Source organism: Amblyomma mixtum, chromosome 3 (assembly GCF_055824585.1).
Source record: "Amblyomma mixtum isolate Tamu chromosome 3, ASM5582458v1, whole genome shotgun sequence".
NCBI lineage: Eukaryota > Metazoa > Arthropoda > Arachnida > Ixodida > Ixodidae > Amblyomma > Amblyomma mixtum.
In genome coordinates, this window is record NC_143014.1 from 323995866 (window position 1) to 324014062 (window position 18197).

Genomic DNA, 18197 nt, shown 5'->3' on the forward strand with positions numbered 1-18197 from the left:
CCTCCTCTCTCGAAGCCCCTGTGTATTCCCGTAGGGGCTTTCTGGTGGACGCATAGCATTGCGTTGGACGCAAAGCACTTGCACAAACCATCACAAACCATCAAACCACAGCGGCCTGTCAGTCAGTCAGTCAGGCGGGGCCCGGTGGCGACCGACGCTGCCGGCAGCAGGCGTCCGCCACTATTCCAAAAGAATGTGTCGGAAATGCAAAAAGAAAGGATGAAATGAAGCAGGAAACGAAAAAAAGGCCCCAGCAATGAAGGTTATCTACCCTGAGCTGACGGCGTTACTTTCCGCTTCTCCGGCCAAAAACTGCGACATCGTAGTGACCTGAAATATCAGACTTAGGGCGCGCTCTCCCCAAAACGAAGGAGACGAAGGATTAGCGGCGCCCCTCCAGAGGCTAATGCCCCGATGGACACCCAAATGTGAAGACCGAGCTTCCAATTCTCTGTCTACAATTCTACTGGAATTTTTTTGTATCCCGAATAAAGAACGAACTAATATTCCAAAGCACGCTGTCGCCAGAGAACAGCACGGGAGCGAAAGAAACGCTGACGCGCAGCTTACCAGAGCCTTTTCGTTTCGCAGCCCTGATAACCGCTTCCATGGACACATCTGAGGTTCACGAGCGCAGCGCTTACGCGCCCAGCGCCGCGAAGCGACAAGCGTCGGAAAACATATGCAATTCGGTGGCCTGTCGCCTCCCGTCGCTGGTACTGCGCACAGCTCGGCACGGCGAAGCAAACGGCGCGAAGGACCGTAGTGGATGCCGAGAGAACTGTGTTCACTGATTGGTTACACCGAACGCAAACCAGTGGCCACTTCCGGCGCGGTGCGAGCGAGGCGCGAATATCTTACATGGACAGATATTTGCCAAGCGCCAGCGCTGACCAGAGGTATTAAGAACCACAGTACTTGATGTGGTTGCGAAGTAGAATGGGCAATGCTCCATTTCAAAAAAGAAATCAAGCAGCAGAATCAAAAGAGACACGGCGCTACAAGCACTTTTCGTTCTTATGGTCTCCTTTTCACGCGCTTCTCCTCTTCAGGCGGAATAACGAATCAAGCAGCACCTTAGATTTCTCAGCGTGCAACCTAATTCTCGCACATAACTTCTCCGGTGAGCAGCTGACGCAAAGAGCGCAAGGCGGCGTGGTAAAAGTTTCATAGTTGGCAAGCGAGCGTGTCAGAACACCTTCCCTCTGCAAACGATCGCGTGGTACTCGCATTTTGCACCTCACTCCGAACAAGACGTGATGATCAACACAAATGCATTCGCTGCCCTCATGCATCCCCCCAACACATCGCAGAGGTCATTTTCCAGTGCTGTACTTACATCTGTAAGCAATCACAGCAAGATTTTTCTTCTATCGGGCATCGCGCGCCGGCCGCTCCGGTGTGGTTGGGTGCAGTACGTCAGAGCAGTTTTTCAGCACTGCATGCGCGTAAGAACGTCTTGCGCAGCACAGGAGCCATCTGTCACCTTCCGAGTTTAGTCACACTACCAGAACAATAACGAGGCCGCACATTCAACACAAACAAGCCGAAGAAAGGCACCCACAGCTACTGAATCGTCGGGCCTCGTCAACAAAGAGCCGTTTCAGCGTACTAAAAAAGGTAGTGTAGCGCGCGGCCAATAGTATGCATGACACGCTCAATCCGCCACCAGCGAACGGAAGGGTGGCGCTAAAGTCGGCTAACGTCACAGTGGGCAGTTGAAAGCCGTGCTGTGCGGACGCATATTTAAGTGCTCTTAGGATCACGCGTGGAGACTGGGACCGAACCGACTGACGACTGCTACAGCGACTGTATAAAATAGATAAGTACGTTCTTTTAATATTTTCAAAGCAGGGTGTGTTTAGTTTTTAGGCTGTTAGGGAAAGTCTATGATAATAAATAGAATTTAGGTCAATGACCTATAATCGGCCTCGTCTTTCCTGGCCGGCAGCTATAGTTTTTCAGTGTTTATTGTGCGTTAACTTTTTTTAGAAACGTAATTATTCGTTTTCTAAGTGACCGATCGGCATTTGTGGTAGGCAGAATTTTATTTTATTCGTGCACGTGTTTTCAACTGTTTTTTTTTATTTTGTTCCTGTAGATATCCTAGCATTTTGTGGTAGCAAGAATGGAGTGCTGCTAATATTGCTCAGCTACTGAAGGTTAAATGCAAGGATTGTGAGGCGTCGGTGAATTTAAACGAAACGCGGTTCGAATCGGTGGAGGAGGCCGAAGGCGCAGATTTTATGTGGAAATGCTGCGTATTAGGTGCACGCCTGGACAGGGCTGAAGAGGCGAACAGCAAACTAGTGCTACGTATGGGTGCTCTAGAGAGAGAGTTACAGGTAGAGAGGGCATAGATGCGCAAACTTCTAGAACAGGTTGGTCAGTTGGAGTCAAAACTGGCTTACACCACCATTGGAAGCCATATTGGCGGCCATTCCAGCGCCAGCCACGTTGATGGGGCTTGCACTGGCATGAAGAGCGATAAGCAAGTAAATCAGACAGGTTCAGAGAGGAACAGCTACGCACAGGTGGCAGCCAGGAAGTCTAGATGCGATAGAGGGAAGGGGAACAAGATAAGCTCAAGGAATGAGGTCGCAGTCACAGATAAGAGGCAGGAAAATCCGGAAGTTAGGATTGAGGAGGAGAGTACCCTAGTGCTTATGGCTAATGGCTCAAACATGGGGAGCTGCAAAAGAGGGAGCGTGCAAAGGGTGATAGGCGGGTGGGAGTCGGGGTATTCCCAGAAGGACAATGGACGAGGAACTTAGAGAGGCAAAAAGTGAGCTTTTCGAGAACGTTGCAAGGCGTAACTTGCTAGTGGTAGCGGCGGGGCTAAATGATGTCCTGAATGGCGACGCCCCAAAAGGAGTGAATAGATTAGCTAAGGGAGTTGACGGTATAAGGGCGATAGCACGGCAAGCGCAGATCGTGGTGTGCACACTGCCCGAGGTGCAAGGAATGAATGGAGAGGTTGCTAACGACGTTGTGAATCGTAATCGAGAGAAAAGGACCTTAAGCCTCGAGAAAGGCTTTGAGGTGGTAGACATAAAGAGGGGAGTGCAGAGAGCAGGTTTCGGCCGAGGCTTTAGACGAAATGGCATCCATTTCAGTGGAAGGGTAGGAGCAGAGATAGGCTGGCGCCTGGCAGCCCGAGTGGTAGCTTTTTTAGGGTGTCCACGGTGGCTCAGAGGGTAGAGGTAGGGAAACGCGAAGTAGTAAATGTAACAATGGCTGCTGAGCCCAACAAAATAGCTACTAGGAGGCCCACAAAAGAAAACTACGAAAAAGAAATTAAACGCCAGGATCGCTTACATAAACATCCAAGGAGGTAGAAAGAGAGCGAAAGGGCTAGAAACAGAGCAGCACTTAATGGATGAAGAAGTAGGTGTGTACGCGCTATGCGAGACACATCTGAGGGATCCAGAAGATTCAACTTTAATTGATGGCTATGAATGGGAAGCGTGCAACCGAACAACAACAGAGAAAGTAGGATAAGTAGGTATGGTGATACATCACGGAACAAATTGGCAAAGAATAAAATCAACTTGCAAAAACATGTCTGGGTATCGGGTACAAATGCTGGCAAAAGGCCATGGCTAGATGTAGTTTATTTAGGGACCGGGGACAAATGCAGGCAAGAAAACAAGGATCTAGTTTAGTGCCTCAGTGACGGTATAAAGCAGTTTCGAGACGGTGCCTATATTCTTCTCCTTGGAGACATGAATGGTGACATGGAGGATCTGGATGGATACACAGATTGTAACCGGAAGTTAACGCTATACTTCTGTGAGCGGCACAACGTAGTTGTTGTCAATATAGAAATTAAATGTGAGGGACAAACCACGTGGGAATCCAGTAACAGGCAGACAACCACTGTCTACTTTCTAATGTCGCCGGGTATCTATAGCAAGCTCGCAATATTGGAAATAGACGAAGAGAGGAATTATAGCCTAGGAATTGATCCTAAACGTATTAGTCTACAGTTGTGAGCCCTGGTCAGAAGAGAAATGCCGCGAAGTCAAAAAGACAACGCAAAATTAAACGACGAACAAATCGAGCTAATTGCAGCCGACATGGAGGAAGCAATCGAGAAACACCCCATGGAAAAGTGGGATTATAATCCGTTAAAGCTACTCATCAGTGCAAAAATGAAACAAGCGAAGAGAGAGAGAGAACAACTTTTATTTAGAAAGCCTGCAGAGTCGGTTAGGCTCCCTCCAAGCAGGGAGGACAAGCTTTTACCGCGACGCGGCCACTACGTCAGTCTCGTGCGTTGTGCTCCTTGATGTCTTGTTACGTCCCTCGCTACTTCCGCGGGTTCGAGAGGGCCGCCGCCCCCTTCCTGGGGGTGCCGCCCCCCTCTCCTCGGTTTCGCTCGGTCGCTGCCTCTCGAGAGCTGCCGAGACCTGCTGGACGGCCTTGAGTTGTGTCTTATGATCACAGCTCCTCGTTGCAGCCTCTAGCTGCGGCGGGATCGTCGTCTTCTCGCTGGCTTCGCGCGGATTTACGCTACAGTCCCAAAGGATGTGAGCCGCGGTGGCTCTCTCCTTCGCGCACAGTCTGGTATATGTCACTCGCGTACACACTCGGACACACGTGCTTAGCTAGCACCGGGGTGAGCAGGGACCCCGTCTGTAACTGTCTATATAACACTGTCTCCTTCCGGGTAAGCCCCGGGTGAGGTGGCGGCATAGTCTGTCTGTTCAGTCTGTACCATTTCACTATTTCGTTGAAGGTGGTCATCTTGTCCTTGGCACTGCGTCGCGACCAGGACTCCGAGTCGGCCGTACTTTCAGCCGCGCGGTTGGTTAGTCCTCGCGCGGCCGAGTTGGCCGTCTCGTTGTGGTTCACGTTTCCGCGTACCGACAAGTCACTGCCCATGTGGGCCGGAAACCACTTGATCACCAGAGGACTGTTGCGTCCGATGTCTTCGGCCTTGCGCAGTATGCGCGCGGCCTCACTACATACCCTACCCTTGGCGTAGTTCTTCACTGCCGTTCTAGAGTCACACAACACTGTAGTACATCCGGGGTCGGAAACGGCCAAGGCGATGGCCACCTCCTCCGCCCGGTGCGCTTCTCGAGTCCGGACGCTCACCGCGGTCTTCGTTGCACCCGTCGATGCCCCGACAACCACCGCCGCGTATGCGTCGGTGCTCCCTTGATACTCTGCCGCGTCCACGTAGGCGGCGCCTTCTTCTCTGGCGTGGAGGTCCACGAGAGCCCTGGCCCTCGCCAACCTCCGCTCCCTGTTGTGCTCGGGGTTCACGTTCTTCGGGATCGGGAAGACCCTGAGCTTTCTGTTGATGCTATCTGGTATAGGTACGTCTTTCTGCTGCTTGCCTTCCCTCGGTTCGAGGCCAAGGTCCCGCAGTATCTGTCTTCCGGTTCTCGTTTCGGAGAGACGCTCGAGTTGCGCCGTTCTCTGTGCTTCGGCTATTTCGTCCAGCGTGTTGTGGACTCCCAGTGCCATGAATTTTTCGGTGCTCGTACTCCCGAGGAGACCGAGTGCCGCCTTATACGCCTTGCGTATGGTGGCGTCTATCTTGTTACGTTCACTCGGCCTCCAGTTGTGGAAACAAGCGAAAGGAGTAAACTGCTGGAGAGGAAAGTGGAAGCCACGAATATGGAAACTAAGCCACGTGGAATATGGAAACTGAGGCCATCGAACAACGACGGGCGGCTTCAAGGGAACATAGAGAAGCAAAGAGGGCGCAGTTATCTGGAGAGGAAATATGCCAAAAATGGGAATTTATCGACAAAGGAAAAGCAAGTTCAGGTCCTCGTCCAGGCTAAAATAAAGCAGTCTTCTGATCAATGGCTGGCTGAAGTTCGCGATGCCAATAAAGGTTGGCCAAGAAAATTCTGGAACCATATAAGCTGGTTGGGAAAAGAAATCAAAGAAAGCAGGAACAGATTAAAGATGTTGAGGGAAATTGTTTGCAGGGCAACGATGCAGTGAACTACATTACGTCAGTTATTACAGCGTCATTTAGCAGCGCAATATGGTAATCTCCCCAAACGAGGGAGCAAAACAGGATAGCACAATAGAGAACAGCTTACAACTGACTAGTCTTAACTGGAAAAAGGCGGAAGCAAATATTCCTAAAACCACATCCGCAGGGATAGACGAAATTCCAATTAACCTGATCAATTAACCTGACTTGAGTTGACTGGTCAGATGTTTTCAACATCTCGGATGTAAATTCTGCTTATGATTGTTTAATTCAAAAGTTCACTGACATTTATATATCTTGTTTTCTTTTTGTTACTATAAATTTATCCAGAAAAATAAGAAAGCCATGGATTAATGGCGATCTTATGGCAAGAATAAAAATAAAGAGCGACATGTTCCACAGGTTCATTCAGGCCAAAGATATCATCCTCCTGAGAGAATTCAAGAAGTATCAGAATAAGCTAAATAAAAATATTAAGAAAGCTAAAGCACACTACCTACAAAAGTCTTTTAGTGCAGGTAAAAATAATAGTAAATCAACATGGACGAAACTAAATGAAGTTCTGTGCCGCTCACAAAGAACAAGCCCAGTGGAAGAACTTTTGATAAATGGAAAAATAGTTATTGGGGCTTCCCTAGCAGACGCATTTAATGATCACTTCGCTAGCCTGCCTACCCCTCAGCTATCTTGACATACAAATCTTTCTAATAACCCTCCTTGCCCACACAGCTTATTTCTTACACCTACTTCAGACGAAGAAATTTCTTCTACATTCTTGAATCTCAAGAATTAACGCAGCTGTGGCACTCAAGGTATGCAAATTGAGCCATTAAAATACGTTATTGATTGTATAGCACCTGTACTAACGCACATTTTCAATTTGAGTTTACTACAGGTACCTTCCCGAAACAGCTTCAAGTAGCGAAAGTGAAACCTATTTATAAAAAACGAGATCACAATGACCTCGGCAATTACCGTCCCATATCAATTCTGCCAGAGATCTCTAAAGGATTAGAAAAACTTCTTCAGGTTCGCCTTGTTTCCTTTTTAGATACATTAAACGCATTGTCGAGCGCACAGTACGAGTTGCGGAAACATCGGTCTACCCAATTAGCTCTACTTGATCAAAAGGAGTATATTTTACATAATATAGAAGCAAAAAAAACTTGTGTTAAGTGTGTTCATTGATTTCACCAAAGCTTTTGATTACCTGAACAGAACCTTACTCCTCGAAAAGTTGGAATCTTATGGCATTTGCGGAAATGCATGGGAATTAATTAAGTCATACCTCTCTCATCGTTATCAATTTGTTGAGGTCAATGGTCACCCTTCACATTTAATACAAACGCACACTGGAGTTCCTCAAGGGAGTATTCTTGGCCCCCTTTTGTTTAATTTATACTTAAATGATATCGCCAGTCTTGATGATCGAGCTAAGTTCGTAATTTACGCCGATGATACTAGCATATTGTTTGCTTCTGATGACAGCACTGAATTGTTTATGATAGCCAACTCTGTACTCGCTAAGGTAGCTGCTTGGGCACAGGAAAATGGCTTGGTAATCTGTATTATTAAAACAAAAATGATTGTTTTCCGTCCTAAGACACGACATATTCCACCTAATTTAAAGCATAGTTTAAATAATACGGAGATAGAAATAGTGAGTGAATTTAAAACGTTGGGAGTGATCTTCACGGAACATATATCCTGGGACAGACACATCGACTACATCTCAAGTAAGCTCGCCTCGATTAACGGCATTTTGTACAGACATAGAGATTTCCTCCCTAAAAATATTTTGTTACTCCTATACAATTCCTTGTTTGTCTCTCATTTACAATATTGTAGTCTGGTCTGGGGTACTACTACCCTAACTAACATAAACAAGTTGAGTATATTACAGCGAAGGGTTATTAGAATTATTACACGCTCTCAATACGACTGTGATATATAGTCTGTAATGCAAAACCTTGGCATAATACGTTTTGAAAACGTGTACAATTATCACCTGTGCCTTGAGCTTATCAGAGAAAAGAAAGCAAAATGAAATAGTTAAATAAGGTTCGCCTAATTAGCCAGGAAAGCTTCATCACGCTACCACACATGCAATCTCGAGTTTTGGAAAGTGCATTCCTTCCCGACTAATTATGGATTTCAGAAACTATAATATCGAATTCCTATTATACTAAACACATACCTAAAGGATAACATTGATATTTCTGACCTTAAGCCACATGAACTGAAATCTGTATTCTTGTAATGCGCCATTCTTTTTTCTCGTTTTTGCTACCTTTGTGTGTTATGAATATTTTTTACTCATACTTAAGCTTTGCCTAATTCAGTTGTCATGAATGCATACATTTGTGAATGATTTCTTTATTATGAACTGTCAACCAATGTCGCCTTTATGTTGCTGTATTACATTTGTGCGCTCCTTTTTACCATTACATTTTTCTTTACAGTGTACTTAGTGTTCAATGCTTCCTTGTTTGATATTAGTATCTAATCTTCCTCTTACTTAGAAACTTGTAGTCACTTTTTTTTTCTTCGCATAAAAGAACTGCGTTCAGTGTACATAACCTTCTTATCAATTTGTCAAAAAGTGTATGCTTTTCGTGTGTGCAAGTGGTACATTTTTTTTATTGTACGAGCAGTACCTTTTATACTTTATCATATATATCTGTTTTCGTTTCTCTTATTTTTTTTCTGTTTTGATTCTTTGATGTAAGATGCGTCGGGTTGTCGCCGTGTACTGCTGTAGCTTTGTAGGGGACGAGGACTTAGATGATACCCTGTTCGTGTTTACCTGATGCATACAAATAGCTAAGGCGGAAAACAGACCTCTATATTTAGCCTTTCTGTACATAATCGGGGCATATGACAACGTGAACAGGGAACCCTGTGGAACATATTAAAATATACTGGGTGTTTTTTTTTAGAAGGTCCAAAATTCTCACAAAAAGGTAAATTGTTTTAGATTTATTTTAGCACAGGGGCTATAATGGAGGCTACGGCGGGTGCCAGGCAAGAGGAAAACTGCTTTAATTAGTTCGCTGATTAACTAAATATGTTAATAAACTTCTAATTTTTATTTTAGGGGGTATGTTGTATTCGCATAATTGGCGATCGTCGTCCAAACAGTCCAACCGAGAAAAAAAAATTTGATTAAAAATTTTCCACGCACGTTACGAGGCGCGAAAAAGTCACCCTGGTAGGCATCTTCTCACCATAATTCAGCGGCGGTGAGCGCCTCTGACGTAGTTCGTTCCGCCCTGCGCTTTGCGTCACACGGCTGACGTCACCTGAATCCCGGACGGGCGGAATGCGCTATCGCTGCTTGTTTCGCTTCACTCCGCGGCCACACGGAATGCCGCGTTGGAACAAAAACGCACTGACACAAAGCTCAGGGCGTAGCGAACTACGTCACAGGCGCTCACAGAGGGTGTGTTAGCGTGTGAAGCTGCCTACCAGGGTGACTTTTTCTTGCTTCGTAACGCGAGCAAAACATTTTTTCATGAAATATTTTTTCTTCGCTGGACTGTTTGGAAGACGATCTCCAATTCTGCTAATACAACATATCCCCTAAAATAAAAATTATAAAAGTTTATTAACGTATTCAGTTAATCAGTGTACTAATTAAAGTAGTTTGCCTCTTACCCGGCGTCCGCCGTAGTCCTCAGTATAGCCCCAGGGTTGAAATAAATATAAAGGAATTTACCTTTCTTTCAAAATTTTGTAGCTTCTAAAAAACACCCGATATAGGTAACAGCCATGAGGTAATAGATTTTCTACAGCAAATCTACCGAGATAATAAAGTTCAAATAACATGGCAAGGAATAAAATGTGCCACAACTGTGGCAGTACACAAAGGATAAAGGCAAGATTGTCCTACATCACTGCTGCTGCTCTTGCTTTATGTGATAAATATGGAAAGAAGGCTACAAGGAAGCGATCTAGGTTATAATCTGTCGTACAGATTAGGCGGAAATGCAGTTGAGCAGCGGCTCCGGATGAAAAGCATGCGGACCATGTTGTACTGTTCGCAGATAACGAGGAAGATTTGAAAACCTTGGTTAATTGTTGTGGAGACGAAGGAAATGCTCTTGGTTTCAAGTTCAGCGCAAGTAAGTCAATTGTGATGATTTTGAACGATACAACTGATGAGGTGCTTACGATATAAGGCCCCGTCATACCCAGAGTGGCCGAATACAATACCTCGGGATATGCCTAAACCAAGGGCAGATATACAGAGAAAAGCATGAACAGTTTCTTAGGGCAAACGGGCGAAGAGACGCCGGGTATAATGAAGCATAGGGCACTATGGAGGTACAAAAAATGTGAAGTACTGAGACGTATTTGGAAAGGAATAAAGGTGCCAGGGCTTACTTTCGGGAATGCACTTCTGTGCTTAAGTGCAAAACCACAAACGAGGCAGTACAAGGGCATATGACCTGAGCATCGTTCCAAGCACGGGAAGCTAGGAGTAAAATACTACATGGATATAGCCTGAAGAAATTGGACGGTAACAAGTGGGCAGCTAAGTTATTTAAATACTTATGTAGAAAGGGCGCTGACTCAGAGTGGTGGAAAAGAACTAAGAAACTAACCAGTAAGTATGCCGGAGACGCGGTCGGAGAAACAAAGAGCATTAAACGACAGTTTAAAAACGCGGAAGTTAAAAATTGGAGTAATTCAATGGAAAAGAAGCGTAGTGTAGAACTACACCAATACCGGAAGAGGCAGATCAGGAAAGAAACGAATTTTTCCATGGTAACTCAAGAGGCAGTGCCCTACACTTTGAAGCTAGGTCAGAGTGTCTTAGGACGCGCAGCTACAGAAAAAAAATTCAACGAATAATTTGACACATGTACTGTGTGTGGTAGATCTGGTGAAACAATTGAACACCTCATACTCAAATGTGATGGAATCCATCCCGATGTCGATACAGGCACAGTCACCCTTTCTGAGGCCCTAGGGTTTAAAGATAACAATTTTCATGTAAAAAAATGTGCAGTGGAAGTTAGCAAAAAGCGATTGGAGGATTGGTGGCTGAAAACCGGAGAGGTGACATAATGTTAGAAGTGTAGGAAACAGTAGTGAAAGAAGATGGCGAATCTTAATGTGAATTAACAACACAGTTGACCAAAAATAAAAGAAAAAAAGCTGAGCATGGTGGCAATTGCCACCACCCCGTTTCAAAGGGGGCGCTATCCATCCATCCATCCATCCATCCATCCATCCATCCATCCATCCATCCATCCATCCATCCATCCATCCATCCATCCATCCATCCATCCATCCATCCATCCATCCATCCATCCATCCATCCATCCATCCATCCATCCATCCATCCGTCCGTCCGTCCGTCCGTCCGTCCGTCCGTCCGTCCGTCCGTCCGTCCGTCCGTCCGTCCGTCCGTCCGTCCGTCCGTCCGTCCGTCCGTCCGTCCGTCCGTCCGTCCGTCCGTCCGTCCGTCCGTCCGTCCGTCCGTCCGTCCGTCCGTCCGTCCGTCCGTCCGTCCGTCCGTCCGTCCGTCCGTCCGTCCGTCCGTCCGTCCGTCCGTCCGTCCGTCCGTCCGTCCGTCCGTCCGTCCGTCCGTCCGTCCGTCCGTCCGTCCGTCCGTCCGTCCGTCCGTCCGTCCGTCCGTCCGTCCGTCCGTCCGTCCGTCCGTCCGTCCGTCCGTCCGTCCGTCCGTCCGTCCGTCCGTCCGTCCGTCCGTCCGTCCGTCCGTCCGTCCGTCCGTCCGTCCGTCCGTCCGTCCGTCCGTCCGTCCGTCCGTCCGTCCGTCCGTCCGTCCGTCCGTCCGTCCGTCCGTCCGTCCGTCCGTCCGTCCGTCCGTCTGTCCATCCGTCCAACGACGACATATTTTGTTTCAATAACGAAGTCCGCAAATCGATAACTACTTAGGTGAAAAAATGCGACTACCCACAACCATCTGTTTCCGGCGGCGCTGCAAACGAAAGCTTGGAAAAGCGGACAGCTGCTGGCGACGCATATGGGGTCATGCGAAAAGCCGCAGCCGCTGCACGGCTGCACTGTCTACCTAGTTCTAAGGCTATAACCTAGTTCCCCGTAACTACGTCGCCGAATAAGGCATGATGGTGATGTTGGCGAACGCTACTGCTTTTGGTTTTTATTTTCGCATATTGTGTGGCTTAGTGTACTCTACACAGCTTGGCTCATGCCATTTAGTGTACGTGCGTATACCTCGGGAACGCGAGCGGTCGCAGGCCCCTCTAGCCTGACATGCTGCAGCATCGCCTCTGTTTTGTGTGTGTTTATATCACGCCATGGGACACCTTGCACGCTCTTTGCTGGAGCGAGCACCGCTGGCAGTCTCGCTACCATAGTCTTCTGTGTGCTACCTTGATTGATTTTTGCTTCTACATTTCGCGGTCGTCGGCTCTGCCTCACGTCCGCTGATACCGGTTAGAACAGGCGAAGAATGAACACATGCTTTGGCACGTCTACTCGGTTCGACTACGTTAAAACCCAACACTTTTTTCCCGGGTTCCTAAGTCATTGCAATACGGGAAGATAGAAAATACAGCTACCATCACGTTTTCCCTCGCCACAGCTTCGTACCGTGTTTGCGTTGATGGAGATACAAGTGAAGATGCAGAAGAGGAACGGGGCCGGTGCTTTAGCGGTGCTCAAAGCGGGGGCTGCTCTCATCCTAGCTTTTTCTATACTGGAAGCTCCTCTGTCGCTCAGTGCTAGTGAAACGCGTTACAAGTACAGCATGAGGGCTTAAAGTGCTCCAATTGCCGTGCACTTTCCTCATGCAAAGCCATTGTTAGCAACGTTGAGTACAGCGGGCTGCTGTTACCTGTTTTGTCTTATATAATCAGCCTCACAACATGAACTTCACCCAGCCGTAGGTTATTAGAAAACACTTTAAATAAGTTCGATTTTATTACGCGCATCCCTGCTTCACTTCTGAGCTTCATTTCCGATGTATATTCGTTATATGCTGGCAGCCCCCTCAATTAAAAAAAAATAAAGTTAATATTGCCTTGCCCGAAATTTCGCGTGTACATTCGCTCAGGAACGAAGCAACTTGAGTTATCGAAGCTGTAAGCCTGCACCATGTAACCCCATGTATATTTCCCCTCTCTTTTTTGTTCTCTGCCACTATAGCCTCCAACCTATATGTACGCCCCCCTTATGCAATGCCTCCGAGCCTTTAAGGGACAAATAAATGAAATGAAATGAAATGCAGTTTCTTCATTTGTTTCTCTCGATGTGTCAAACTGCGCCCAGATTTTCTGGTAACTTTCTGCTGACAGGAGTATATACAAAGAAGGAACAGTCCACCAGTCTTGTATTAACAAAGAAGCATAGAATGTAAAAGTTACTACAAGATTATTAGAGTAAATAGAATGTTAATAAAAATTCGAAACAAATTTGTTAGCCATTTTTTTAAGGGTCAGATAAGCGAGCACTTCAGTGTGATTGATTTGTGCTCCAGCAGTGATCGAACCTAGTGCAGTTAACAGCAGGTACTAAGGAGATGTGTGCTGGCCACGAGTCAAGGCTATTGGCGTTACATTCTGTGCTTATATAACGTACCAGTGATAATCCAAGTTTTGACTTTCATCGTGAGACCAGTCATTTGTCAATCAAGCTTGAGTGAGTATGGATGCAGTCAAGGAGGTAAGGGACCGGGCCGTGGTGCGTCTGCTGCAATGTGCTTGCCTCGAACGACTACTATGCAAGGCTGTATTATTGTTTTTTGGATACCACCAAGTTTTGTCCATATGACATTACCTCCACCTCCCGAAGTGTCATTATGCTGATGAACGTGTTTTTGAATGACAAGCATGAGGAAGAACGTTAAACGGAAAGCTTAAATGCACGTAGGCGGTATTTTAGCCTTTGGAAATACCGTTGTGTAAAGCTTACCACAGGCAGGAAGGAAGGCAGACAGAACTTTTCTAAGCTGTTTACGCCAACAGTGAACGAAAAAAAAACTTTGAGGTGGCAAGAGTGATATGAGCGCTTTGCAGCCATGGATAATTGGCAAGGCCATAACGCGTTTGCCGCTCTTTGCTCGTACATTGCGCACAGCTTTCTACATAGAAACAGAGTCGCGATTTTCTGCCTCGCCTGAATGCAATACGATAGATAACTGAGCCCGTGAAACAAACCTGAAAACGATAAGTGTGCGCTCCTACAGCGATAAAGGAAGAAAAGTTCTTCTAAAACGATAAGACTTCGCGGCAGTATCCTATCAGGCTTGCGCGTTCGCTACTTAAAGGTTCGGGGGAAATACTTTAAATTTGTGGCTTTTCGCAGGGCGACTCCTTCCTGCAAGTGAAGTGTTATTGAACACAGAGCCATCGAACATAGTCGCACAATATTTTGCAGATGGCGTCGACGCGTTTCTCCTGCGAGCCCTGCTGCATGCTTTTCAACGGCCCCGTGCCCTACCACGACCACCTGAAGAGCGTCAAACACCTAAAGAATATGGAAAGCCAGATGCACTACGAAAGACGGGCCGAAGGCGGAAGACCCGCCGCTGAGGCCGCCACCCTGGATACCCACGCATCCGCGGCGTCTGCTGCCGCTGTTACTACTCTGGCGCAGAACACTGGGCTGCCGTTCCAGTGCAATGTCTGCAACGTGTCCATGACGTGTAAAGAGGCCCTGATTGCCCATACAAGCGTGAGTTGAATTCCGGGAACAAATTGCTGTCAGTTAACCTTTGCTCAGACGGAAATATTCTTCGAAACTTATTTGCAGTTGGACACCACCACCACGGACCTGAAAGCGCGTTTCAGGTGTCCTTCTGGAGCAGGGAGCCAGTTATGCACGTTTTGTAGCGCAACAGAACTTTTTGTACCGCAACAGACCTTTTTGTAGCGCAACAGAACAGCAGAATTTTGTGCATTTACCAGAGAAAAGTACTACAGATCTGCAGACTACAGAAAACTACTATACAGTACAATAGACAAATGCTATGAAAGAACAGAAAAATTGGTCGTGATGACAAAAGTACTTTTGATTGTGGTGTGTAATGCAAAGCTGTTACTATGGAACTACAGGACACACCCTGCACATTCCCCCTCTGGCAGCCTCAACTATTGACTGAATCTTTTCTTGCCAAATTGAGAGCGGACACACATTTTGTTTCTTTCCATTACAGGGCAAGAAGCACCGAAAGGCGTTGAAGAGAGAAGAGGTTCTGCGTGAGATCTCGCTTGACGAAGGCGTACGCGCACTGTCCTTATCCGAGTCAGCACCCAGCCAGACAGTGATCTCGCCCGTAACACCCGCATCCGTACCGCAGCATCAGCCGATGGAAGATCTGGAACATGTGAACCTCTCATGTGAATACTGTGGCATTGTTCTCTTCTGGAACATTGAGTACAAATTGGAGCACTTGGAGACTGACGAGCACTACAACAAAAAACTCCAGGAAATCGGGCGACAAGGTGCCACGCCGCAACCGTAGCCGAAAATGGCGACAGTCAGGCAAGTCATTGAGAACCCGTAAATTTAGCTCCTTTTTAATGAGCAGAGTAACAACTACTTCGGTGATCCCTAAGAACATTTGCCTGTGTGCCTGATGAGAAGCTGCTGCTATTTCACAACGAAGCCACCAGAATGCCTTGAGAGTTTCTAATGAGTTTTCTTCTGAGTTTTTACTGTGTTTCTAAAGAAGGTTCGCCGCCGTGTTTCTTCGGCACTTGATGTGCAAGTTTTTTCTGAGTTCTCAATGGGTACCTGCCAATGAGTCTGTTGCTTTTCAGCAGAAAATCAGCTATGTGTATTTGGTTTCTGGATGCTGACACTACAAGCAGTTGGTGACGATCTTTTTATGCAGATGCAAAGCAGAAACAGACGTTGCATATTTGGGAAAGTGTACTTTTATTTACAATAACCTGCAGCCAGTCTTCAATGTCGTGCATGCAGTAGCCTGTCTTGTACGGTGTGCAAGGAAATAAACTCACTTTATTTCCCTGCACATCATAGAAGGCAGGCTGTTCCTCAAATGAAGTGGTGTTGTTTCAATGTGGGCACAGGTGTACCTGAAAGAGACCAAAAGAAATCGGTTTTTATTACAGCATGTAGTACTGCAGTAAACAGAACTTATAAATTTCATGCTCGTGAAAACCAGCCCATCATCCTTCGAAAATGGCAAATAAACCTGCCTTTTCTGCTCATTCCTAGTAGGCATGCATGCATGCAGAGGACATTAAATATATGGTCCCACAGTATATCCATACTACAACAATGGATGGCTAAAGCAATGAAGATGACAAAAAGTTTGCAAAGAGTTAACAACCAAAGTATACGTTGTACAAGAATTTGGACTTTCCTGTAACCCAGCTTTACAACCCAACACCCAACATGGGTAAAATTTCAGAACTGTACATTTAGCTTCACTAAAGAATATTTCCACTATTCCAGTTTCTATTTTTTACGGCAAGTTAGCAGTGCTATTCCTCTAACAACTGATACATTCAGTGAGCCAAAACCTATTACATTATGAGCAGTGAACCCTTTGCAGCGATGGCGTAGAGGTGTAGTAGCTGCCTCATGTGCGAGAGTATTGCGGTTCGAATCCTTGTCTCTCCCAAATTCACAAACGGGTTAAAAAATCCTCGGGTTGAAGGAATTCAGTTAATTGGTCTGGGGCGCGCCGTCATCAACACGTGCACTCTCTCATAAGAACAGGTTCTGACCACCCTGATTCAGTGTGTGGCCCCAACCTCTCATAAATACAGAACTTAACCCACAACTCTCAGTGCTCAGCGCCAGCGAAAGCAACTGATCAAGAATGCGCTCTGTCCGGTGACACAGCAGAAGGTGCGAATAACGATCAGGGGAACGTGCATTGTCTGTCATAAAGCAAGAAAAGCTGCTAACCAGTGGCGTACTTACCAATAACTGCATCGACACGGACAGGGTCCACGGCCCCCTTTACTGGTCGGTACTTCCTTGAATTTGTTCCTTTCCTGTAGAGCGATTTTCCTTTTAGCTCGTCGAGCGTGAAAGCGGCTCTTAGCAAATGGCGCGCAAATTTTGCTGGCGCTGTTTTGCAGTGCGCATGCAACCGGCTTAGCAGTGTTTTGCACCATAACGCCGCCTCCAATGTTCGTCTGCAATTTTAAAAACAAAGCAAGCATGAATGCGTCATTTACTCGAAATCACATTGACCATTCCAAGGGACACTGCATTCCATACTTGCAGTACATCCTATTGTTCTGCATCACACTCCTTGGCAAATGCACTGAAGCAGTGCACAAATGAAATACAGTCGAGCTCACTTATAATGAACCGGGCGGTCATGGGGATTGCGTTGACTATAACCGAGGTTCGTAGTAAGTGGACTTTTCTTCTTACAGGCATTCGGCACTTGGCGGTAGGTCGGCCTCTGCGTCTCCGGCTCTCATCAAAATTGTACGGATGCAGCGACGAAGCTAGTGACACATATCTGCACGTGGAATGTTGTATTGCACTGTCCTTTTATGTGCGCTGCTTCCGCATGCCAGCAGCAAATAAATTGGAGAAGCATTTGGAAAACACACATCACGTCGCCAGTTGGGCAGCAAGGCATGCCATGTGACTGGTTGACAGCCAGTCACACGTTATACCTCGCTGGCCAGCTGTTGATTTGAGTTCTCAAATGCTGGCATTGGTTAATCACCGAGTCTCTGTACCATTTTCACCACTGCCCCTCTTTTGCGTGCACCAGGCTTCTGCTACTACTTTAGACCAACTCGCACACATGCATGCACTTGCTGACAGTGCATTCAGTCAGTGTGCGCTTGACCGCTGGTTTCAATGCTGAATTGCATTGCTTTAACGTGGGTACGACGCGTTCTCACTTGCTCCAGTTGAGCTCTCTTGGTCGTTTATGCTATTACACGCAGAGCCATTGCTCTAACACATATTTTGACAGTCGCACCACCCTCATTCATAATAACTGAGCGTTCATCATAACTGCAGTTTTTAAAGGTAGGCTAAACTGCATATCAAATATTGCCACAGAGACTGCCAACCTTTGCCAAGCTCCAAACAAAAGGAACTAGCTTATCACAAGTGCATTAATGATTCAAATTTACGCTGAACGACGGAAGAATAGACTGAATAGGTTTTGCAATAGCTCACTTATACACACCTTCTGTAGATCATAATTAAGTATCGAGTTTTTAGTTCACACTGAAAAACACCGAAATAAAAGTGGGCCGAATTCAACTTCCAAAATTGGTTAATATCGGACATA

At 46.5% G+C, this 18197-nt stretch overlaps 1 protein-coding gene across 1 annotated transcript in view; it reads left to right on the forward strand.

The window, feature by feature from the left end:
- Positions 1 to 17614, forward strand: part of LOC149355793 (uncharacterized) — a 41697-nt gene extending 24083 nt beyond the window's left edge. The window contains exons 2-4 of the mRNA XM_089576190.1: positions 14333 to 14629; positions 15111 to 15439; positions 17317 to 17614. Coding sequence (XP_089432316.1) covers positions 14333 to 14629; positions 15111 to 15419 — 606 coding nt within the window. The 3' untranslated portion in view covers positions 15420 to 15439; positions 17317 to 17614. The remainder of the gene's footprint in view (positions 1 to 14332; positions 14630 to 15110; positions 15440 to 17316) is intronic.
- The last annotated feature ends 583 nt before the right edge of the window (positions 17615 to 18197 follow it).